This window comes from Odontesthes bonariensis, chromosome 5 (genome assembly GCF_027942865.1).
Source record: "Odontesthes bonariensis isolate fOdoBon6 chromosome 5, fOdoBon6.hap1, whole genome shotgun sequence".
In the NCBI taxonomy this organism is placed as follows: Eukaryota; Metazoa; Chordata; class Actinopteri; order Atheriniformes; family Atherinopsidae; genus Odontesthes; species Odontesthes bonariensis.
Genome location: NC_134510.1, coordinates 39,898,515 through 39,924,184, shown reverse-complemented (window position 1 = coordinate 39,924,184; position 25,670 = coordinate 39,898,515). Strand labels below are relative to the sequence as shown.

Sequence of the window (25,670 nt, the reverse complement as noted above, 5' to 3'; positions counted from 1 at the left end):
TAAAACTGCTTCATCACAGAGAAACGAGTCCAGTTTTCTTTGATTAGATCTGATCCGCATGCTTCAGGTGATCGGTTATTATTCTGGGAGCTCTGTTGTTCGGACATTTGGAAACAGCTGATTCACTGCATGCTCTGTGGCGGTCGGCTTATTCACACAGTTTGCTGCTGCTGGTTTTGTGCAACATGGCAGAATATTTATCAGATTCTGACGACCACTCTGAGTACGATGGACATCCTTACCGGAGTGAATGAGCTGTGATGCAGCGGCGCGCGGCGATGACATCATCCCAAAGTGACCCGGGTAAAGAAAGCCTCCAACAACAACACGGCAGCTCTGAGCTAACAGTGGAATAATTCGCGTTCATTCATTCATTTGTCTTAAAGTATTGGTGAAATAAAGACAGATAATGCCTTATTTAGAGGCTGTATTGTCTCTGCCCTTTTCTCTCCCGTTATATGGATATACGCCGATCTAAGTGATCTAAATATCTTCCGAAGGACGCCGACTTTCACCAAACTGTTATCGGTGAGTAGATGAACGTGTTCTATGCCAGAAATAAGGTCCAGGTTTAAAAAAAAAAAAAAACTGAACTTCTCCTTTAAAGCAATACAATGTAACTTCTCAAAAAGCCCACTCTGGAGCTCCCCCTACAGGCTTGGAGGTAATGTACGGTTACACTGTCGTAAATACAACACCCTTTCACTTTCACGTTTCACGTTTGTTGACGAACCGGCGAGGAGTCAGAAGGTGCAAGCTACGTCGACCGAGAAGGTAAGAGTAATCAAATGTACCTGGGAGCGTGAGAGGGGTCTATTTGTTTTTGCGGTAGGTGTGCCAGAAAGCAAGTCGAAGTACTTCCGCTCAGCTCCCGGGCCGCTCCAGCAAAGTTACATTGCGCAGTTTTTCCAACTCAGACCCCCGAAGGGCATAGGAGACAGGCCGATCGTAATATTAAAACTCATTCTAGCCGCACAATTTTTTTCAAGCTGTTATTTTAAGGTAGAAATGTTACATAGTATTGCTTTAAGAAAGAGGAAAAATCCAGCAAAGACCTGACACAGGAGCTGAGAGATGCATCTGGACCTTCAGCTGATCCATCTGCTGTTGGCCCAAGCCTCATCAGAAATGGGCTCCATGGAAGGGTGGCTGTCAAGAAGCCGTTCTTAAGGAAGGGTATTCACAGATATTCACTTTAAAGCTGCTCAGAACTGAACAAACTCTGTTTCTGCCTCAGATTCTGGGTTTATGTTCATGTTTGAACATGTTTCAGTGAATCAGCTGCTTCCTGTTTTTATATAAAATATAAAGAAATGAGGCTGATCAGGACTATTGTACGTTACTTTTTATTATTGCTGGGCAACGATCAAAATGTTTAATGTAATTAATCACATGATTTCCCTGATTAATCACGATTAATCGCATTTGTACAGAAAATCCAAAAATTAATCCAAAAGTAGCGTATAGCTTTTAGCATTTAGCTTTATTTTAAATGTGCTGCCATATGAATGAAAGTGCCATAACATTTGTTGTGCAAACACACTTTTAACATCAGCATCTTTCTGTAGTTTTTATGTAGAAGCCTCGCTCCACTGTCTGTTTCCTTGAATGACTTGCTGCTATCAGTTGTGTGTTTTGCCTTTAAGTGATATTTTAGACTGGAACTACTACGCTGAGAAGACAATTCAACTTGGCAGTGTTTACAGATGACTTTGGTTCTGTCAACTCCGCCGTCTGGAAGAACTTTAACATGAAAATGGCCGAGTAAAAGTTCCGTACATGTGAGAACTACTCACAGAATATGTTCCAAATCGAGCTCTAAGATCATCAGGTGCTACTTTATTAAATATTCCTAAAATGAAATATGAAAAGACGGGTGAGGCTGCTTTCTGTTTTTATGCACCAAAAATCTGGAACTCTCTACCAGCGTATATTCGTCAGTCAACAGATATTGCAAACTTTAAAAAGCAGCTAAAAACACATCTATACACCCTCGCCTTCTACTAGTTTTATAAATTCTATTATTATTATTACTATTTATATATTACATTTATTGTTTCTCTATTTTATTGGTAAATTAATTTTTCTATTTTTAGTACTTTATCTTTAATTTATATCTATTTCCTCCTCACTTTATTCCCCCCCAGTAATAAATCAGTCAGAATAAGTGATGATGAAAATAATTCTGTACTGAATCAGTGTGTGCTTGTTTACCTTTGTAGAGAACTGACACCATCAGTATCATCAAATAGGCGCGGCCGCGAGAGCCGAGAATGCTGGGAAACACGAGGAGGGCTGAACACCTGAAAGAGGAGGACAGCGCCCCACCAGCGACACACACACCTGCAACATATACTGCTGTCAGCTCTCTGAATGTTGCCGACGTGTCTCAGAGAAATGACGCGAGTGATGTGTTCTCACCAACAAATACAGCCCCTGCCGTCAGCTTCAGGTCAAAGGTCAGAGGGAGGCTGTGGGCGATTCCCAGGAACAGGACTGAGGAACAGACAACAAACAGTGTTCAGCCTGATCACTTTCATCTGATCCATCATCATAAAGAACACATTTAACTGGTGACAAAAACAAGCAAAGATTGATCAAAGGAGCATTTAAATGTGTTTAACCTGCAGAAAATTTAAGGAAAAAACACTAAGACATTGTAAAATAATAATAATAATAATAATAATAATAATAATAATAATAATAAATAAAAGGCATTGTCATCAGTATAAAACCACCTTAATTTAACATTCTGATATAGTTTAAATCATAGACATTGAAATAGCCGGGTTTCAGTCTTGTGATTATGATGCGAAGGCGGCGAGTTCATACGGAGGGCAGGAAGTCAAAATGGAGGAAACCGTTGCAGAGTCCGTCATGTACGGATTTAGAGCCAGTTTAGAGACAAAGTAACAAACAATTAACCGACAAATATATCGGACATGACCCGCATCTCATGAAGATGAGTGACCTTTCGACAGAATCTAAAGATTTGCCGACAATGGAGGCTGTTGACGTCACAAACTAGTCAAGGTCACCCAAAGCTAGGGCAGCCAAAAAAAGTCCCAATGAAGTCCACATTAGACTACCGGGAACATCATGATCATTACTAAGAAAATGAGCAAATAACGACAAACTAAAGCTATATAAACACAGCCACAAAAACCAAGTTAGCGAGCTAACGTACCTCTGAGGAAGTGGCAGCTGCAGACATTAGCTGTTAGCAGGCCACTTTAAAATCCACTTTTTACAGCGTTGTTCAGTGAGCTTTTTACATTTATCACCTTTGTGAACGACTATCTTCGGTACTATAAAAAAAAAAAACTTTTCCTTTTCTCGGTTAGAACAATTAGAGCAACCGTAATACGAACAAAACGGACATTTTTTCAGACTGAAATCTTCAGGTCACTTCCTGCCTCCAACTGAATTTCCCGCTCTCGCAATGCAGGTGTGACGTCACGTGAAAGAAACCTATTGCATTACAACCATAGACATAATTACAACTATCATAGATAATTTGTTTAAACGGCTATATCTATCATAAGAGTGTAAACTTTTACAATTTACTAAAAGTACTATAAATGCTTTTGCCCAAATTACATCATAATGGCAGCCATGCAGGCAGAGCAGGTTCATTTGTACCTGTACAGGTGTAAACCCTCATTTCAGCACATTTCTTTACATTTGAGCCATTATATAACGGGCCGAATTATCCGTTATCAACTCCTGTTTGTAAAGAAACCAGAAATGTGTAAGAAAAGCATCTGAATCGCTGTTATACCGACGGTAACATAGAAACTTGATGATTTTTAGGCAGGTTCCGCTGCACCTCGCTCTGGACGTTTGCTAACCAACGGTCGTTATGTTTGAGCAGCTCAACTCGCCGCCAGGTGTTGCCGGTAACTTACCTGCGCCGCTCACCGCTCCAAACAGCGCTCTGAGGACCAGGTGAACCACCGGAAACTCCTCAGATTGGTTGAAGAGGAACCGGTGTACAGTCAGAAAAAACCTGCGCACATCTGGAAGAAGCGGAAACAGCTGGATTGTTAAAAAACAAACCGCCATTAGAGAAACAGATTAATTTTGCCAGTGGGGAGCTCACTGCTGAGAACAGACGGTCTCTGGTGGCCGGTATCCTCCATTATCCTCAAAATGTCTCATTAGCTACACAGTGACGGCAAATATAACGGTTGTTTGGCAGCAGCGGAAGTTTCTAGAAGTTTCTAGAAGCTTCTGTTGGTGACGTAATGCTCCTCCGGTCTCCTGATTAGCGGAGAAGGTGTCAGTTGGTGTGAAAGTTTGTTTGAAATAAATAAAAAATGAGAGGTCTGGAGGATGAAACACCTGTGGTGGCTGGTATCCTCTATTATCCTCAAAAAGTCTCATTAACTACACGGTGACGGCAAATATAAAGGTTGTTTAGCAGCGGAAGCTTCTGTTGGTGACGTAAAGCTCCTCTGGTCTCCTGGTTACCGGAGAATGTGTCAGTTGGTGTGGTAGCAATAAAAAAATGAGAGGTCCGGAGGATAAAACACACCTGTGTGAGATCAAAGTTCAGGTGGTGAGAGGCGTGGACAGTCGTACAATCAGAGGAATACTGAAAAGGTAACTTAACCGTCCACAAATGTTAACTACTGCTTTTTATGTTAGCTTAAAGCTAACATGTAGCCGAAGTTAATGCAGTTAGCCTCATGCTAACAGTGTTCGTTTAAAGCTAATAAGTCGCTGAAGCTAAGGCTGTTCAGAGCTATAGAATAATACAGAGTTGCGACACGCTTTGAAGTCGCCGCTAGCGCTGTCACGTGGTTCATGTAAGCCTCCGGAGTTCCAAACAAACCGCAAGCTGTCATTGTCTCGTATGGTACAGCGTGTGCTATTGCATGGTAAATATCAAAGTCAAAGTAAATGTATGTTGTATGTTAGTGTCATTATGCTTTTGAACTGTGGGGTTGACAATTGAAAGTGAATTAATGATATTTTAATAATGATAAAAATTAATAAACTTTTGGAGGGAAAAGTTCATGTTAGCTTAGCTAGTTTAGCTTCACTTACGTGAGTGATGCTAACTTCATAACGGTTCGTTGTTTCTGCATTTGTAAATAGAAAAACAAGTTACCATTTATTTTTTACTATTATTGGACTGAGCACTCTCAGCACTTTCCTGTTTTGTGAAATAAATGCTTTTCCAAAGTACTTTTTATCTTTATTACCAACTTTAGTTTTTTGAAAGAACACGTAGGAGACTAAAAGACATTTAGTTATATTTGTAGGACAGGCATCAGAACGGTTAAGATTTTAAGATGGAGCCATGTACCAGATCAAACTAATATGCTTGAATATGATCAGTCAATAGTAATAAATCTAACTCTACAAGCTACTCTACAAACTATTCACACTTACAATTTATGTTAGAGCTGATGGACTGGAATAGGTATGACTTGTACAAAAGTTGTTCAATAAACAAGATTTTTATTGAAAAATTATTGAAACAAGAACAAATGTGTGTGTGTGTGCAAGAAAAAAATAAGAATAATAAAACTGTATTATTGTTATTACTATAAATAATATATTATTTATCAATAAGAACAAACTAGAACAATAACAGCAGTGTGTGTTAAACATAAACCATTAACAGACAAAGTGGGGCAATGAAACCATAAACACACACACACACACGAGGGCTCTGGAAAAAAGGGAAAGAATGTCCTCACTGCCACCTCACTCAAGACTGCCTGGAAAAGGGCTCCTGCATGTGTCACAGGTGATCTTTGATTATTTCCAAGTTCAAGACAGCTATGGTTACATCATTTTTAGATCAGTGGATTTACCATGGTTGGTTGTGCAGCCTTTGGATGCAGCAATCGCTCCGAAAAAGGAATCCGGATGTATGGCTTCCCCAAGGATATTGATCGCCGGAAAAGATGGTTGGCAATGGTCAGCAGGCAAAACTTTCAGGTTAAAAGTGACCACAACAACAGAAAACTTTGTGAAGTAAGTTATGGCCACAGAGGTTTTATGATAAATTTCAAAGGGCATTGTACACCTGAATGTAAAGAATAACAGTTCAACAGAAATGTAAAGTATGCAAGGGAAACTGAATTTAGCCTACGACTTATGACATCATTACCTCCCGGCAGTTACACTTTGAGGACAACCAGTTTATGGTCACAAAAAGAGGCACACAGAAGTTGAAACCAGATGCTGTCCCAACCATCTTCATCCATCGCCCCAAGCCCAAGAGGAGGAAAACACCTTTGAGGATGATGGCTTCTGCAGAATTTACAACACCTGATGACCACACTTACTGCATAAAATCAAACCTTGGTATGATACTAGTGAACACAGTCTTTCCACAGTTTTTACAGTTTTTCCCATTTCATGTATTTTTTTTAATAAAGCTATCGTCAAAAGACATGTCAATTTCACTTCTAGAGATGTAGTGTAGGTGGAATATAACACCAACAATATGTTGTTATTACAGATATTGAGGGAGAAATTGAAGTGCAGTTAGAGGCAAGTGAGAGGGATACATCAGGTGACAATGAAGTCAATAGACTACCAGGGGCCACTCATCCAGGGACCAGTCAGCCAGGGACCAGTCAGCCAGGGACCACTCATCCAGGGACCAGTCAGCCAGGGACCAGTCAGCCAGGGACCACTCATCCAGGGACCAGTCAGCCAGGGACCAGTCAGCCAGGGACCAGTCAGCCAGGGACCAGTCAGCCAGGGACCACTCATGACAGGGCCAGTGTGGAGGACCTGCTGAGGGAATTAAGAAAGGAAAGATTTATGAGGATAAAAGCAGAGAGGGCTCTAACACAACAAAAAAAAAAAAATTTGGCACTTAGGAGGAGAAACAACAACCTTCAACAAAAGTTTACCTCAATTTTCAATCAGGACCAAATTAATGCACTCGGCCAAAAGAATAAAGGGGCAATTCGGTGGGGAAATAAGACCATCAAAAAGGCAATTCAAATTCGATTCACAGCAGGCACAACAGGATACAAAACCCTGCAAAACATGAAGATCCCTCTGCCAGACATCCGCACTGTCCAAAGACGAATGCAGCATGTAAAACTCAAGCCAGGAGTGTTGGAGGAGGTTTTTGACATGCTGAAGCTAAAGGTTAGTAGCATGAATCAAATGGAGAGGGATTGTGTGCTAACCTTGGATGAGATGGCCATCACCCCAAGCGTAGAGCTGCATCTGGGGACAGGAAAGCTATTTGGCAATGTTACACTGCCTGGCCACAATGGCAGAGCAACTCACGCTTGTGTCTTCATGCTGGCTGGAGTAACAACAAGGTGGAAGCAAGTTGTGGCATACCACTACAGCAGTAATTCCACCAATGGTGCCGTCTACCAGCCTATCATCATTGCTATAGTGGAGGCAGCAGCATCTGTAGGGCTTCATGTCATTAATGTCACAAGTGACATGGGGAGCCCCAATAGAGCAATGTGGCGAGCTTTTGGAGTGACGTGTGATAAGCCCTGGATTCCACATCCCATAGAGTCACACCGGCGGCTCTATTTCATGGCAGATGTTCCACATCTGGTCAAGAACTTGAAGAGTGCCCTTGTCCGTGGTCAGACCATCACCATTCCACAAGATGTTGTGACCAAAGAGCACCTACCGTCCAGTGTGGTGTCTGTTGGTCCCTTAAAGGATCTAGTGTCCTACCAAGAGGGCATGGCCCTAAAGCTGGCTCCCAACCTCTCCAGGGGCATTTTGGAACCTAACCACTTTGACAAAATGAAAGTTAGCTCAGCCATGCACGTATTCAGTAAGTCGACAAGTGCTGCCTTAAAGTACCTGGTACAGGAGGAGCAGCGTCCTGAATCAAACCTCACCACATCATGGTTCCTTGAGAAGATGGACCACTGGTTTGACCTTATGTCGTCCCGCCATGTTGTGACTGCCATCTCTCGTTTAAAAATGGGTGAGTACGAAAAGGCCATCAGCTTTCTCCAAGAAAGCATCCATCTTTTTCGTGGCCTAAAGATAGGGGAAAAGAGCAGCTGGAAGCCGGTACAGACAGGATTGGTTATGGCCACAACAACTATACTGCAGGTCCAGGAAGATCAGTTAAGTCAGGGTCACAAATTTGTCCTCACAAGCCGGTTCACGCAGGACTGCCTGGAAAACACGTTTGGATGCATACGTCAGAGGAACCCCGTGCCAACACCTGTGGAGTTCCACTATGCCCTGCGTGCTGTCACTGTTGGACAGTTCCTGTCCACAGTGCATACAGGCAGTTACCTGGATGACAGCTGTGACCACCTAGCAGACTTCCTGGAGACCAAAACCAATACCAGTAGTCCTGAAGGTCTGAGAGTGGAGCAGCTGGTCGACCTGACATCACCACCCACCTTCTCAAAAACAGATTCCTGTGTTCTGTACCATCTGGCCGGATATATTGTGAAGTGCGTCTTCAGCTGCTCACTCTGTCAGACGTGCAAGGATGCACTTGTGCAAAATGCAGATGATGCACATGAAAATTCTGTTCTGCTGCAGTTGAAGGAATTCAAACAGGGTGCACTTTATCGGCCATCTGATGAGGTCTTCACTGTCATCCAGCATGTGGAGCAGCTGTTTCGTTCGAGGACAGATGATTCTCTCATGGAGTGCTCCAATGCAGTGGAACAGCTGAAAGAGGAGGCCATTCTTCTGGATAGCAGCCTTCCATCATGCCATGATGTGAAGAGAAAAATCATCTGCAAATATGTCAGGCTGAGGTTAAGGATTGCAGCAAAGTGCATCAGGGCTAAAAGGAGAGAAGACAAGAGTAAAGGTTACCTTGGCAGCAAGAGTCAGAACAAGAAGGCCAAGAAGGCTCAACCTCCTGCACCACAAACCATAACATCGATGCCACTACCAAATACTTTGCTTATTGCCATGGATGTACTTGGCCTCTCCATTCCTTCTCAACCTCCAGCAACCAGCAGCATCTTCTTGCAGCCATCAGTGAGGCGAGCAATCACCACTAGCAGCTTCCAATTGCAGCAGCCACCACCAGCAGCAGCAGCCTCTGCCAGCACCAGCCACTTCCAGCAGCAGACACCAACAGCCTCCGCGAACAGCAGCAGCCACCGCCAGCAGGAACAGCCACCACCAGCAGGAGCTTGCAGCTAAATCTGGAAAATTATATGCATTATAAGCTTTGTTCCTGTTAAACAAATAAATAAAATGTATTCATATTTTTATTGTTAATGTTCTATTGTTTTTTTATGTGCTTTGGAAGATGACATTGAGTGCTTTGAAAGGCACCTCTAAAAAAATTCATTATCATTATTTTTGTAGTAGTAGCTATAGTATAGGGATGTCCAAAGTCGGTCCTCGAGGGCCGACGTCCTGCAGGTTTTAGAGGTTCAAGACATCATTAACATGCTTGTGTAGAACTTAACAATCTGTTGAAGAGATCCATTTAATCTGAATCAGGTGTGTTGAAGCAGGGCAACATCTAAAACCTGCAGGATAGCGGCCCTCGAGGACTGACTTTGGACATCCCTGCTATAGTAGCATCAGAAGTAAAACAGCTAGCATTTAAGTAATGGTAGCAGTAGCATTTTTTGTATTAGCAGTATTGGTAGCATTTTGGTAATGTTTTAAAACCTAACAATCAAAACAACTTTACATAATGTCACCTGACAACAAAAAGTTAACGGACTTTGGTGAAATGATCCCGTTAATTACCTCGTGTTAGCCCCCGTTACCAAGATTTAAGCTAGGTCCCTAAATCCATTACATTTTTAACATCAACACCGATATTTCATGCTAACCAAATGTAAAAATAACGATGTCTAAGAGTATACTTCTGATAACTAATGCTTAAAAATGTAAAAAAAACGTTTGAAATGCTGTTATTTTATTAACTTACCAGTGATTGTTCTTGACGAGCAATTCAGGTTAACGGAGCAGCGTCTCTTGTTTGGAACTGTGGGCGTCTCCGTGACCCACGTGACTTCCGCATTCCTTTCTTTCTATGGGAGTCTATGGGAGTGTCGTCACTCTCTTTTTACACCACTCTGAGGCTGTTAGCATTAGCCTTACCTTCTTTTTTTGTTCTTTCTTCTTTTTAATCTCTTAATGTTTATGTGTAATATTCAGAGCACGAATTGGCACAAATACATTGTAATATTCATCACTGTGTTTTCATTTATTAAGAATTTGAAAATAAGAGTGTTTTTTTTTACACAGTGGGGTGTGTCTGAGCCGGCTTAACCATGTTAATACAGTAGCCCAGACGGGACAAGCCAAAGTTTCCGTTGCATTTTTGATCGGTATAAAGAAGATCAGTGCTGATGAAAACTTGAATTAATGCACCAAAAACGATTATCAGCGACTTTCAACAACATAAAACAACAACTTGTCTTATTTCTTTTGGCCAAAGATTAAATAAAAAAAACTAAATCTTGCTATAAGTGTCATGCTTTAATGTACTCTTAAAGTGATACTCCGGAGTAGATTCACCCTGGGGTCATTTGAACCGTGATATCCAGCCAAGTAGCCCACCCGCAGTTTTTTCGATATTGGCTGAACATCAGCTGAGTTATCCCGAATAGCTTCGTACAAGGGTTAATGGATCCTGGTCCGTATCTCCAAAATTACCACACTAAAATCACATACCATGACACCAAACTTCTACAGTAGTACAAATATGGTCTGTACTCACAAAGCGATGCATTTGGAAGTTTGAAAATAGTCCTGGAGTTTATTATTATCAACACAAGCCTGATAGCTTCTCTGCAGCTAAAGCTGCATCGACTTCACTTCAGGGAGCTGGGAGCTTCAAAGTAAGATGAGGGTTGATCTACTACTGTAGACAACAAAGTATATGCTATATTCTATATGTTTTTTTTTATGAATTTTTATGTTGTAGAGTTGTGAAATTATTTGATCAATGGAGAAATTGAGCAGCCTTGCTTTGTTGTCTACAGTAGTAGATCAACCCTCATCTTACTTTGAAGCTCCCAGATCAAGGAAGTGACGTCGACGCAGCTTTAGCTGCAGGGATGCTATCAGGCTTGTGTTGATAATAATAAACTCCTGGACTATGTACAAACTTCCAAATGCATCGTTTTGTGAGTACAGACCATATTTGTACTACTGTAGAAGTTTGGTGTCATGGCATGTGATTTTAGTGTGGTAATTTTGGAGATACTGCCAGGGTCCGTCAGCGCTTGTAGAAGCTATTCGGGATAACTCTGTAACTCAGCTGATGTTCAGCCAATATCGGAAAAACTTCGGGTGGGCTACTTGGCTGGATGTCACGGTTCAAATGACCCCAGGTTGAATCTACTCCGGAGTATCACTTTAAGAAGATAACGTTTGTTCATTCTTTCTATTCAATGTTTGTCCCTTTTTATAAAAAGTATATTAAAAAAATAAAACCTATCTCTTCAAATCTAGGCTAATAAAACTTTTTTATCTTATTTTGTCTGATTCGATTTTGTTGTATTTTATTGCTTTCACTGTTCTTTAATTGTTTTTATTTGTTTTTACTTATTCTTCTCTTTATTTATTACCTGCTGTAAAGCACTTTGGTACACCGTAAGGATTGTCTGTAAAGGGCTGAATAAATAAAGTACATTTACATTTATATGGCCACAGGTTAAAATAAGAAAATTAACTGGGTTTCCCGAGCAAACCGCCCAGATAACACAGAACCACATGACACATCAAAACGAGATGTTACCAATAACATCACTGTGTCACACAACACCAGATCATTTTCTCAGTTGTGGTTTTAAAGGCATCGATCAATGTAAATGTGTGTCTAAAGCATCTTTAAGCCCATTTAGAGGAAATGGTCCTCATAATGGACCTACAGAAGCTGAAAGCTTTCAGGGCATCTTGACAGGAACTTTGCAATGCAATTTTATCCATTGTATGATAATGTTAAATTATTTTAAACCTGTTAGATACACTCTACAAAACCCAAAGGAAGCAGATATCTCTGGAGTTTTTCATGTGCTTCTGTAGCTTTGTTGTTTGGATTTGTTGTTGGCTTTTGAGAAACTTAAAGTAAGAATTATGTCCTCATTGGACTTGAATTTGAGAGCAGAGATACGGGAAGTAAATGTAAATGTATTTTATTTCTACAGCCCTTTACAGACCATCCTTACGATGTACCAAAGTGCTTTACAGCAGGTCATAAATAAAGAGAAGAATAAGTAAAAACCATAAAAGAACACTGAAAGCAATAAAATACAACAAAATCGAATAAGCTAAAGGTGTCATCATACTACTGGGTATTAAAAGCCATCCTAAATAAGTAGGTTTTTAGCCCAGATGTGAAGAGGCCCAGGTCAGAAATAAGACGCAGCTGGACGGGGGGCTTATTCCAGAGCCTGGGGGCAGCTTTGGGAAAAGGCTGGCTCACCCCAGGGTTTGTATTCTGACCTGGGCACTTCCAGCAGAAACTGATCTGCTGACCTCAGAGCTCTACCAGGACTGTTAAAAGCTCAGATAAATACGACGGGGCAAGGCTGTTAAGAGCTTTAAAAACAAACGTTTAAAAGTTTAAAATCAGTTCTCTAAAGGACAGGAAGCCGATGGAAGGAGTTAAGAACAGGAGTGATGTGCACACGTCTGTTGGTGTTGGTTAAAGACGGGCAGCAGCGTTCTGCACCAGCTGAAGGCGGCTGAGAGAAGACTGGGAGACGCCCACATAAAGAGCATTAAAATAGTCTGACCTTGAACTTATTAGGGCATAGATGGCTTTCTCAAGGTCATGACCACTTAAAAACAAATTAACTTTGGCCAGGAGAAGTGACAAAGTAGTGACATGTGTGGCTCTGGTGAGCAGAATAACACCAGTGTGTGTTCTCAGGTCGGCTGGACGCTCTCACCCGAGCAGAGCGAGGAAGGTCAGGGCTCACCTTTTAGAGGCGGGGCGGAGCCTGGCAGCCTTTGTGATTGGACTGCTGTTGGCGTCCCTGTACGGCATCATGGCTCTGCTCCTGCAGAAACAGTCGTTGTGGTTCTGCGTCCACACCACGGTGGCGCTGGCCGGCCTGACAGCATTCGGTATGGGACTGTCGGCTGGTGTTCGGGCCAACGTCACGGTGATGCTGCCCTCGTTGTGCACAGGTCAGTCAGCAGAGTTTACAGACACATGTCACACCTCAACGTTTTTCTTTTATTATAGAATTAGAAGCTCGACACCTTTACTTTACAACAGAAAAAAACAGCCAATAAACAGAGTCGGAGCTCTAAAAATGGGCAGATATGGGTTGGACTTTCTGGAGCGGTCCTTAACCGGTTCAGGTCCTACTTAGAAGGCCGGAGTTATTTTGTTACAGTTGGCAGCTATGAATCTGAGTGAGTGGCCATGACTTGTGGAGTCCCCCAGGGGTCAATTCTTGGACCTCTTCTGTTTAACTTGTATATGCTCCCTTTGGGTCAGATATTGCAGAACTTTACAATCAGTTATCACAGTTATGCAGACGATACACAACTTTATGTGTCTCTGTCACCATGGCGACTGCAGCCCAGCAGACGTGCTGTGTCAGTGTCTGGAGGAAGTAAACACCTGGATGAGAGAGAATTTTCTACAGTTAAATGAAGACCAAACTGAGATCATTCTGTTTGGGAGCAAAGAGAAGAGGGTCAGCGTTGGTAAATATCTTGAGACTCGGGACCTTACAATCACTGAGCGAGTCGGTAACCTCGGAGTGTTGATAGACTCAGATCTGACTTTCAGCAGCCACATCAAAGCTGTCACCAAGGCAGCTTTTTACCATCTCAGAAACATCAACAGAATTAAAGGTTTCCAGGAGAAACTCATCCATGCATTCATCTCCAGCAGACTCCATCACTGTAACGCTCTTTTAACTGGACTTCCCACAAAGAGCATTAAACATCTGCAGCTCATCCAGAACGCTGCTGCTGGAGTTTTAACCCGGACTAAGAGATCTGAACACATCACAGCAGCTTTAAAATCTTTACTCTGGCTTCCAGTCAGTCACAGAATAGATTTTAAAAGCCTGCTGATGGTTTACAATCTGTGATCTGTTCAGAGAATATAAAGCCAGCAGAGCTCTGAGATCCAAGGACTCAGGTCAGCTGGTCCAGTCCAGAGTCCAGACTAAACATGGAGAAGCAGCATTTAGCTGTTATGCTGCAAACAAGTGGAACAAACTGCCAGTGGAGATTAAACTTTCACCAAATGGAGACATTTTTAAATCCAGGTTAAAAACATTTCTGTTCTCATGTGTCTATGCATGAAATCTGCACGATATCTTTGAACTTATCTGGACTGTTGCTTGTTTTTCAATTCATTTAAATGATTTTATTTGTTTCTCTTTATATTCTTTTATGTATTTTTAATGCCTCTTCCACTCCCTGCTGCAATGCTTTTATTTTATGTGAAGCACTTGGTTTTGTACATGAAATGTGCTATACAAATAAATTTGATTTGAAATCCTAATACAGATGGAGCTCCCAAAGCCACTCTTGTTCTGTGTTTCAGCACGTGGCAGGAGCTTCCTCCTCCTCCTGTATGTGTCAGTGCTGCTGTCTGGACCGCTGAACAACACGTTGGAAAACACGAAGCGAGCCGCGTCCAGCCTGCTGTGTGGAGCCGAGCTGGCAGCCAATCAAACACAGGAACTGATGCAGCGAGCAGCCACGCCCCTCTTCTGTAAGACACGCCCACTTTCTGTTCAATATTACTGCTGCCGTAATCACTAAAGAAACCCCGTTCCTCCAACAGTTAAGTCCTCTGAGCAGATTCATCATGTTTTCAAAGTTTTTTTTCCTTGTTTCTTCAGCTTTGATCCAGTTTAGCAAAAAAGAAAAAACAACATTTGAGCAGCTTCACTTCCAAATGGAGCAGATTTAACCAACAGTTTGTGTTGTTGTTGTTGTTTACAGCTGTGTTGGACGAAATAAGACAGATCAGCAGTAACGCTTACGCTGTCGCAGGACGAGTCAAGAACTTCATCAACACTCTGGCAGACAGCGTCCGTCACGTCGGTGAGTCACTTTTTAAAAGTGTTAACTCCGCTTTAATTGATCTTTCTGGATTTTCTTGTAAAAGATTTTCTTTTTCTAAATTAGAGACATAATATCTGTTCAATTCAGTTTTATTTGCATAGCACCAAATCACAACGAATGCCATCTCAAGGTGCCTAAAAGATACAATCCGAGCCAATCAAAGAAAGTAGCTGAGCTAAGGAAACCATCAGACTAACTGAAACTTCTCTCTGATCCAATCCCCCATCCTGAGCGTGCACGAGGCGACTGTGGAGAGAAAAAACTCTCTTTGAACAGGAAGAAACCTCCATCAGGTGTGCAGCTGGATTGATTTTTCCCAATACTTTTGTATATATTACTCTTTTGTTATGATGCATCACCATAGCAACAAGGTGGTTTACAACAGGGAGCAGCTGATTAACATTGGAAAAGCAGAAATAATTCGACAACTGAAGCCAGAAATCCCACTGGAATTGAAAAGGAGGCATCGTGGATGCAGAGCAGGAGCAAAGAGGAGAGAAAGAAAGAGTAAGTTCAAACCATCTCTGCCATCCGTCATCATGGGTAATGTAAGATCGTTAGCTAACAAGTTGGATGAACTTCTAGCCTTGACAAGGACTCAGCAAGAATATCGGGAATGTAGCATTATGTGTTTTACTGAGACATGGCTGCAGGATCATATCCCCGACTCCAGCGTCTCTCTGCCGGGCTTCCTGACTGTACGAGCAGATCGAGATTTAAAGAGTAGCAGGAAAAGGAAAGGGGGTGGATTGGCAGTGCTTGTCAACAACAGATGGTGTCACCCAGGACATGTTACTGTGAAGAGTCGTCTCTGCAGTCCTGACATTGAACTATTGGTAGTAAGTTTTCGTCCATATTATTTGCCAAGAGAGTTCACCAGTGTTGTTTTGGTGGCTGTTTACATTCCACCCTCAGCTGTTGCCGACACTGCATGTGATGTCATCAGTTCCGTTGTTGCTAAGATACAGACACAACACCCCAATTCTTTTGTGGCAATATCTGGTGATTTTAATCATGCCTCACTCTCTGCTACACTGCCAACTTTTCAACAGTTTGTGAGCTGCTCTACCAGAGAAAACAAGACATTGGATTTGTTTTACACAAATGTCAAGGATTCATACATTTCCAAATCAAGACCTCCCCTGGGAAAATCAGATCACAACATTGTTTTTCTCTGTTCAGCATATAAACCCCTTGTCCAGAGACTACCTGTCACAAAAAGGACTGTTAGAAAGTGGTCACATGAAGCTGAAGAAGCCTTACAGGGTTGTTTTGATGCAACCAATTGGGTTTCTCTTTGTAAGCCACATGGAGAGGACATTAATGCCATGACTGAGTGTGTGACAGACTATATAAACTTCTGTGTGGACAACACCATCCCCGACAGAACAGTGAGATGCTTCCCTAATAACAAACCCTGGATCACCAGTGAGCTAAAGGAACTATTGAACAGGAAAAAAAGAGCCTTTAGGGAGCGAGACAGGGAGTTACTGAGGAGTATACAGAAGCAGCTCAAAGTCAAGATCAGAGAGAGCAAGGAGGTGTATAGAAAGAAGCTTGAGAGTAAACTGCAGAGGAACAATATCAGAGATGTGTGGTCAGGAATGAAGAAGATCACAGGCCTCAAACAGAGGGAGGATCGGATGGATGGAAGTCTGGACAGAGCAAATGAGCTGAACACATTCTTCAACAGGTTCAGTTCAGGAACAAGCTCACCATCCTCCCCTCCTGTTCCCAGCCAAAGAGACATCCCACCCTCCTCTGACCCACAGCTTTCCTGTAACATCTCCACCTCCACCTCAGTCATGGATTATTCTGCTTCCACTAGTTTGTCTTCAACCAAATGAGGAGATGCTGCTGTCCCCTTTGCCTCCCCCTCACATTTTTCTGTTTCTAGAAGTCAGGTGAAGAGGCAGTTGGAGAGACTGAACCGGAACAAGGCTGCAGGTCCAGATGGTGTCAGCCCCCGAGTCCTGAAGGCCTGTGCAGAGCAGCTCTGTGGGATTCTGCAACACCTTTTCAACCTTAGCTTGACCCAAGAGAAGGTACCACTGTTGTGGAAGACATCCTGTCTGGTTCCGGTACCAAAGAAAACTCACCCCTCAGACATCAATGATGACAGACCTGTTGCCCTGACATCTCACATCATGAAGGTCCCGGAGAGACTCCTGTTGACCCACCTGTGTAAGCAAACCAGCACATATCAGGACCCCCTGCAGTTTGCTTATCGCCATGGAGTTGGAGTTGAAGACGCTATCATACACCTGCTTCAACAAACCCACTGTCATCTGGACAAAGCAGGCAGCACTGTGAGGATCATGTTCTTTGATTTCTCCAGTGCATTTAACACAATCCAGCCTGATCTGCTTCGTCTAAAACTCCAGAAGACTCAGGTGGAGGCCTCAACAATCACCTGGATTAATGACTACCTGACAAACAGACCACAGTTTGTCAGACTGAAGAATTGTGTGTCTAACCAGGTGATCAGCAGCACAGGAGCACCACAGGGGACTGTACTCTCACCATTCCTTTTCACTCTGTACACTTCAGACTTCCAGTACAAGTCAGACTCCTGTCTTCTACAGAAATATTCAGATGACTCTGCAGTGGTCGGGTGTATCAGAGATGGACAAGAAGCTGAGTACAGAGAGCTGGTGGACCGCTTTGTGGCATGGTGTGGGAACAATCATTTCATCTTGAATGTTAACAAAACAAAGGAGATGATTGTAGATTTCAGGAGAAACAGGGTCAGATCAAACCCTGTTTCCATCATGGGAGAAGAAGTGGAGGTGGTTGAGGAATATAAATACCTTGGTGTTCATGTGGACAACAGACTGGACTGGAGACACAACAGTGAAGCCATCTACAAGAAAGGACAGAGCAGACTGTACTTCTTGAGGAAGCTAAGGTCCTTCAAGGTTTGCAACAAGATGTTGCAAATATTCTACAAGTCTGTTGTTGAGAGCGTCATTTCCTCTGGCGTCATCTGTTGGGGCAGCAGAACCAGGGACCTAAAAAGACTCAACAACCTGATAAAGAAGGCTGGTTCTGTTCTGGGGACGACTGTGGAACTTCTGGAGACAATAATGCAAAGAAGGATTTTGCATAAAATCAAGAGAATTATGGACAACCCTGAACATCCTCTCCATGAGACTGTTATCGGAAAACAGAGTCTCTTCAGTCAAAGGCTTCTTCAGTTTGGATGCAAAACGGACCGCTACAGGAAATCTTTCCTGCCCACAGCCATCAGCATCTATAATAACTCCTTGATTTAATTGAGCTACATCAAAATTTAATTTCCCTCTGGGATAAAAGAAAGTATTTTTGAATTTGAATTGAATTGAATTGAATCAGAAACAGGAACCATCTGCCTGGACCAGCTGGGGGCTGAGAGGACAAGAAAGAGGGGACAACAAGCACCGTAACACCAGGCCAGGGACACCTGCTGAGAGAGAGAAACACAAGTTAATGACAACAATCATGTCACATGTACATGGAGAGGTGCATCATGGGAGCTCCCCCAGCATGCTGAGCCTATAGCAGCTTAACTATGGGATGTTTCAGGGTCACCTGAGCCATCCCTAACTATAAGTTTTATCAGGAAGGAAAGTTTTAAGCCTGGTCTTAAAGGTAGAGAGGGACCTGATAACTGAAGGCTCTGCCTCCCAAACTGGCAGCTGGTTCCACAGAGAGGGGCCTGATAACTGAAGGCTCTGCCTTCCAAACTGGCAGCTGGTTCCACAGAGAGGGGCCTGATAACTGAAGGCTCTGCCTCCCAAACTGGCAGCTGGTTCCACAGAGAGGGGCCTGATAACTGAAGGCTCTGCCTCCCAAACTGGCAGCTGGTTCCACAGAGAGGGGCCTGATAACTGAAGGCTCTGCCTCCCAAACTGGCAGCTGTTTGACGGTGTTTTTTGACTTAATTATCCATCATTACTATTTCTTACAACTTTATGAAGCTCAAAGGAGAACAACAAAGCTGCCATAGTCTGTAGTTATTTATTGTAATTTGTGAAATAATTGTGGACGTGTTCGGCTTCTTGTTTGAGCTTTTACGTTCTCTTAGGTTTCTCGTCCTTGATTTAAAGACACGTTTGAGAACCTAAAAACTATCTGCTTCTGAAGTACACACACCTCTAAGATTTGTGGTTGAATCTTGATCCATAAACATCACATGGGATAAACTCGTTGGTGTGTCTTTGTTAAGTGTCTTCTGACCTCTGACCCTGCAGCTCGCACTCTGAGGAACGTCCTCCACTTCCTGGTGGACATCGGAGACATCTGTAACGAGAAACTCGGCGCTCCGTACAGGAAGTGTCGGCAGGTGTTCGCCGAGGCTCGAAGCGACTGCGCTGACCTGCTGGGGGAGTTCGACTTCCTGTGTGACATTGTGGACGGCTTCCTTCCACTCTGCAACCTCGCTCGCGGTGCGTTCATCTACATCATCACTCCATCATCTACATCATCACTACATCTACATCATCACTCCATCATCTACATCATCACTCCATCATCTACATCATCACTCCATCTACATCATCTCTACATCATCTACATCATCACTCCATCTACATCTCTACATCATCACTACATCTACATCATCACTACATCATCTACATCATCACTCCATCTACATCATCTCTACATCATCTACATCATCACTCCATCTACATCTCTACATCATCACTACATCTACATCATCACTACATCATCTACATCATCACTACATCTACATCATCACTCCATCATCTACATCATCACTCCATCATCTACATCATCACTACATCTACATCATCACTACATCTACATCATCACTCCATCATCTACATCATCACTACATCATCTACATCATCACTACATCTACATCATCACTACATATACATCATCACTCCATCATCTACATCATCACTACATCATCTACATCATGCAATCTGAATATGAAACCACATGAATTAAAAAGAGATAATTTCTGTTGATTTCTGAGACTGGAACATTAAAGACAAACTGTTTGTCAGGTACGGTTACCTTGAATACTGTGAGACTGCTTTAATCTGATTAAAAAAATGGACAGTTAGTAAAGCACAGTTTTTAACCCATTATAACTGGATTTAATTAACTTTCAAGGTAAACTATATCCCTGCAGTATTATTAATTATTAATAAAGATCAGCTGCTGTTACAGATAACAAAATAAAACCTAAACCAGCTGAAGTGCAGCAGAGAGGAAGGTGTGGTAGAAACCTTCAGAGGTCTCCATTAGTGGGTTGGGCTGTTGTTTCTGTAGCTTAGCAACAGCTCAGCTGATAATGTCATACACAGCGTCAGCAGGTAACTAAGGTGAACTCTCTCAGTAGACAACCAGCTCGTCCATTTTATCCACCAGTGATCTCACATTTCCCCTGATGATCAAAGGAAGAAATGCTTTAAACTTCCTCCTACTTTTCCTCCATTTTGTTCCTGCTCTGCATCCAAGACGTCTCCTCTTCAACTCATCTCGATTTTGGGTTTTATTCCATGCATTACTTTGGACTTTGGAAAACTCAGCTGCTCCAACGGGTTAACAACTTTCCCGTTGCCATGGTTACGCATCATAACAAATGTAGAAAACTTCTTCCAGCAGCAAAGCATCCAAACCAGCTCAGGAATGTGTTTTCACAGAAAAAAATCTAAAGAAAATGCAAATAAAGAGCTGCTGCAGCGGGCAGCTGCAGCGGGCAGCTGCCAGCAGGGCGGCGCCATTCTGGAATATTGATGTATCTCATAAAAACTCACAGCGAACAGATGCATCCCCCAAAAATGCCTCCTCTTGTGTTGTGGAGACGCAGGCTTGTTGAGATGTTTGTGTAGATTGTTTAAGTTGTTTGTTGAAAAGGAACTTCTTCTTCTTCAGCTTTAAATTCTCATTACCGGCTCACTTTTTGTTCACTCTCACATTCAGCTGGGGAACTCTTCTGCGTCATCCCCTCCTACATCGCTGGCCATTTAAAACAACGCCTGGCAGCCCGTGAGTTCCTCACCTAACTTTTTATCTGCTGCTCTTTCTCTCCGGCCCCAGCTCATCTCTGAGTCTCTGACCTCTTTCAGCCACAGTTGCAGCGTTTAAGAAGATCATGCGGGAGTTCGACTTCAACATCACAGCCTCTGTGAAGTTCGACATGGACGCCAACAGCAGCCGCTCTCTGCAGCAGGTTTCTCAGGACATCATGAGGGAGATTTCATCCGATCTGCAAATGTTTCAGATGCTGAGCGAGCCGCTGACGTACAGCAGCCTCGTCCTGCTCGCCTGGGCCTTCCTGAGGTCAGTTCATGCCACTCTTAAGGAAGCTCCAGAACACGGTGTTAAATGTAAATGTATTTTATTTAGTGGTGGGCCGTTATCGGCGTTAACGTGCTGCGATAATTTGAGAGTCTTATCGGGCGAAAAAAAAAATATCGCCGTTAATCTATTCTCAAAGTTGGGTTGGGAACTGGGTCAAAATAGGTAGCCTAAGCAAACTGTGATGACTTTTACCTTGATATTTTAGCTCGGGTGTGGGCTGATGTACTTTGTCTGCCGTTAGGTGTGATTAAAACAGAAGAACGCCACTTTGCAGAAGCCTGTGCTAGGCAGTTTATGGAAGTCGCTAATCTGTGGGGGATAGTTGACAAAATCTGCTCTGTAGGAACAGACAGCGCTCCTAATATGGTGGCCGCAGGGAGGATACTGCGCGTGTGGCGCAACAGAGACGCACTGCACACAACGCTATCTCAACAGCAGCACCACCTGGCCCTCCCAACAAGTGCTGAATATGAGAAGTTGGCGAAGCTAGAGAAACTGCTGGAGCCATGCATGTGAATGAGCTGGTCTGCCCTAATGCTGCGTGTTCACCAAGAGCGACCTCGCTGGAGAAGCTTCGCTTGAGAATTTGCTTTGGTAGCTTTGTTCGCTCGTGACGTCACATTTAGAATGTTCAATTCTTGAAGGCCCCGCGGCTGTGCAGCACCCCCGCGGAAAAAAACATGAGGAAAGTGAGGGCAGGGACACAAATAAACGTTTTGTTAGTTACAATTTGTTATACAAGATATACATCACGTTACAAATGATGTAAAACTACATTAGGTACACCTGAGAAGAGCAGGAATAGCAGAGGCAGTTGTGAAAAATAAACTAAATTCGAAATAAAATCCGAAATAAAACTTAATTGCAGTGAGAAAGGTATGCGTGGGGTTACTACACTATTGTATGGATGCACTCGACACGATAATTGCAACAGTCTCAGGATTAAACGACTATTGTTTGGATAGGAACTAAAGTTTACACGTCTGTTTCCGCGAACGCCGCGGATTGTCGGACCCCTGAATGAGCCATTTTAATCTAGATTAATCTAGATTAATTTCAAGATTTCAGTGAGATTAATCTAGATTAAAAAAATTAATCTATGCCCACCACTAATTTTATTTATACAGCCCTTTACAAACAATCGTTACGGTGTACCAAAGTAAGTAATAAATAAAGAGTAGAATAAGTAAAAATAAATAAAATCAAAGAACAGTGAAAGCAATAAAATACAGTAAAATCAAATAAGATAAAATAAGACAAAAGTGTCGTCATACCAAAAGTAAAGAAGAATAAACATTGTATTTATTCTCATACACAGCCTTTTTTTACCACCCGTACTCAAATTCTATTCTCTCTGTTCTGTATTTCTAATTCTATTCTTTTATGTTGTACTTAGAGAGTGAAGTTTAACCGGAGTCAGATTCCTTGTTTGTTTGCTCAAACCTGGCCAATAAAGCTGATTCTGAACACAGCAACTGGAATCATCCTCAAGATGTTTAACCCCTGATGTTTTGTTTCTCTGGCAGAAAAACATCTTATTCTCATATTTGTGCTTTTTTTTTAACACGTTTTCCCCTCAGTTCATATTTTTTCAGCTTCTGAATGCAGTTTGGAAGCAGGTTATTGTTTACAGTTTAATGAATATTCTGTTGGTTCAGTATAATCTGATCCATGTACAGGGAACAGGGGAAATCTCTTATGTGTTTAAAGGGACAGTTCGCCTCTTTTGACATGAAGCTGTATGACATCCCATATCAGCAACATCATTTATGAACATGTTCTTACCCCCTGCTGCGTCCTGTGAGCAGAGTTCCAGCCTCGTTTTGGTGTTGATGAAGGTAGTCCGGCTAGTTGGCTGGGGTTTAAAAAATAAAGCAGGTTTTTTTTTTGCTGCTCAGTCTGGACTTCGGTCTGCACAGCAGGCAGTGATACGAAGGGAGAGAAAATAGGGCCAAGCGATTGTGAGGTCTGACTTTTTCCTGGAGAACCATTTTGTGATGCAAATGTATTACTCTGTTGAACGCATATTGTTCTGAGAAGCAAAACGCTTTATTTTTTAAACCCCAGCCAACTGGCCGGACTACCTTCATCAACACCAAAACGAGGCTGGAACTCTGCTCACAGGACGCAGCAGGGGGTAAGAAGATGTTCATAAATGATGTTGCTAATATGGGATGTTACACAGCTTCATGTCAAAAGAGGCGAACTGTCCCTTTAATATCTCTTACGTGTTTAAAAGCTCAATGAAAATACAAAGAACAAAAAAAAAACAAAAAACATTATGGCCTCGAAATGGCTCCATACAATGAGTCCTACATAAAGGAACTTTTCCTCTTTGCCTCGTCTTAAACTCTGTTTTCTACATTCTGATGGAGGGAGGATCGACATTTTTCAGATTTAGTGCATCGTTTTCTTGCCTGAAGGAAAGTCGATCGTTTTTGGTTTGCTTCATCGTTTTATGAAAGTCCTTCGGGTTCGTTCTAAGAACACAGAACTTGGGCTTCGCCGGAATGTTATTTTTAACTCTTCTGGACAGACGTTCAGCTGCCTTTGTCCAACATACCAGAATCTTTGGACAGTCCCACACATCTGGAGCATCAGGGGAGACCTGATGAAATCCTTTCCAGTAAATCTGTCTTCCAGGCATTCGGTCTGTCTCATGATGATGTTATAAAATCAGGATACGTGTCCCTGAGTCTGCCGGCGACACTCATCACAGTCTTATGCTCTGATGCCAAAAAGCTTCTTAACTGCAGATGATTGAAAAAGTGTTTTCAGGGAATTTGACATCTGGGACTAATTGTTCGAATGTAAGGAAGACTCTTTCAGAATAAAAGTTCGAGGCCAGAATTGAATGTTTAATCTCACGTTCCAGCTGATTTGCTCAAATGTGAAATATGAGCTTGTTGAGTGTGCTAATCGTGCTTCTTTTTGCTGCAGGGCCGTGTGGTACCGGCGCCGGTACCTCCGGGAACTCGGCTTTGACAACATTTACATCAACGCTCGGTTTAAGGAGCTGGACCAGCAGGTGACCTCAGAGGGCGGAGCCTCTGTGCTCCCACTGACTCGCAGAGAGCGCCAGACCTACATCACCCCGTGTCAGGCTCGGCTGTCACACAGGGAGCGCAAGGCTGTGCTGGTGGGCGTGGTCTCCGTCCTCAGACACCTGGTCATCGGCGGCCTGCTGGTGGCGCTGGACTTCCTGCTGTTCTGGGTTCTGGATCAGGTGCACCACCAGGTGAAAGGGGACGTGATCGCTAGAGGTGAGCCGGCGCCGGGGACTGGATCCGCCCCAGAATGGTTTTTCTTTCACCTTTCAGACAACCGCTTTGTCCTGTGGTGGGCCCCAGAGTTCTGTGTTGGGCCCCAGGGTTCTGTGGTGGGCCCCAGGGTTCTGTGTTGGGACTTGTTTTGTTTGCACTGTATTTCCTTCCACTCGGACACATCTTGGCCACCTTTAAAGTGTTTCCTGTCATTGTTATGCAGATGATGTCCAACTGTACCTACGTACCATGAAGAACCGGATGGATGCTGATTATTATCATTAAAACAGGAGTTCTTGTTCGTGCTGCCGGCAGCTTTGTTCCCTCTGTGATTCTGTGCTCTTTGGTTCAATCATAAAGTCAGAAGTGTGGGTGTCACGGCTGACTTTTGATAATCATGGAAACCGTCTTGAGCGATTCTGCTTCCTTTAATCTGTGAAATGTTCTCCCTTCAGTCAGAATTAGACATAATTAGATGGACGCCTTTGTTTTAAGGCGTTTGTGACTGTAACATCGGCCTCAGGAAGTCATCTTACAAACCGCTTACAAAAGGTCCGAAATGCAGCTGCGAGGCTTCTCAGTCGGTGGTGTCATGTGACTCCTGTTTTGTCGTCTTGGCAGTGGCTCCACGTAAAGTTTAAGATCTCGGTGATGTTTACATTAGCAGGTCAGTGAGTTCCTCTGACCAGAACCGGTTGGTGGGTTCTGGTTCTGGAGGCTGTGTTTTCCAGGCTCTGGCCCCTAAACTGTGGACTGTTCAACCATTTCATCTGTGGGCTGCTGTGGGATGTTTGTCGTTTTTATTTGTTGCTTGTGAACAGTAATAACCACGGCGCTGATCTGTCCCGTCAGCTCCGGTCTCGGTGGCGGTCCAGGTGAAGGGGTCGGGTTACGCCTCAGACATGTTCAGAGACCTGGTGGCCTCGTTCAACGTCCTGCAGAGAGGAAACATCACCGTGATCAGCAAGAAGTGCCTGCTGGAGCCCTCAGAGCCCAACTACACCACGTGTTTCATCCTCGGTACGACATCACACGGGACATGATGTCACACATACCATCTGCGCTCTGACCAACGTACCTTAATGGAGT

At 43.1% G+C, this 25,670-nt stretch overlaps 2 protein-coding genes across 2 annotated transcripts in view; one reads left to right on the top strand and one right to left on the bottom strand.

Annotated features, from left to right (window-relative positions):
• dcst1 (DC-STAMP domain containing 1) overlaps nt 1–4,142 on the bottom strand; it is a 64,756-nt gene extending 60,614 nt beyond the window's left edge. Inside the window, exons 1-4 of the mRNA XM_075466534.1 lie at nt 4,103–4,142; nt 3,909–4,019; nt 2,422–2,496; nt 2,215–2,343 (exon numbers count right to left, since the gene is read on the bottom strand). Of these exons, the coding sequence (XP_075322649.1) occupies nt 2,215–2,343; nt 2,422–2,496; nt 3,909–4,019; nt 4,103–4,142 (355 nt within the window). The remainder of the gene's footprint in view (nt 1–2,214; nt 2,344–2,421; nt 2,497–3,908; nt 4,020–4,102) is intronic.
• Nucleotides 4,143–4,510: 368 nt separating this feature from the next.
• dcst2 (DC-STAMP domain containing 2) overlaps nt 4,511–25,670 on the top strand; it is a 34,499-nt gene continuing 13,339 nt past the window's right edge. The window contains exons 1-9 of the mRNA XM_075466533.1: nt 4,511–4,605; nt 12,833–13,092; nt 14,474–14,644; nt 14,878–14,979; nt 19,233–19,427; nt 20,938–21,003; nt 21,084–21,297; nt 24,259–24,581; nt 25,434–25,601. Coding sequence (XP_075322648.1) covers nt 4,511–4,605; nt 12,833–13,092; nt 14,474–14,644; nt 14,878–14,979; nt 19,233–19,427; nt 20,938–21,003; nt 21,084–21,297; nt 24,259–24,581; nt 25,434–25,601 — 1,594 coding nt within the window. The remainder of the gene's footprint in view (nt 4,606–12,832; nt 13,093–14,473; nt 14,645–14,877; nt 14,980–19,232; nt 19,428–20,937; nt 21,004–21,083; nt 21,298–24,258; nt 24,582–25,433; nt 25,602–25,670) is intronic.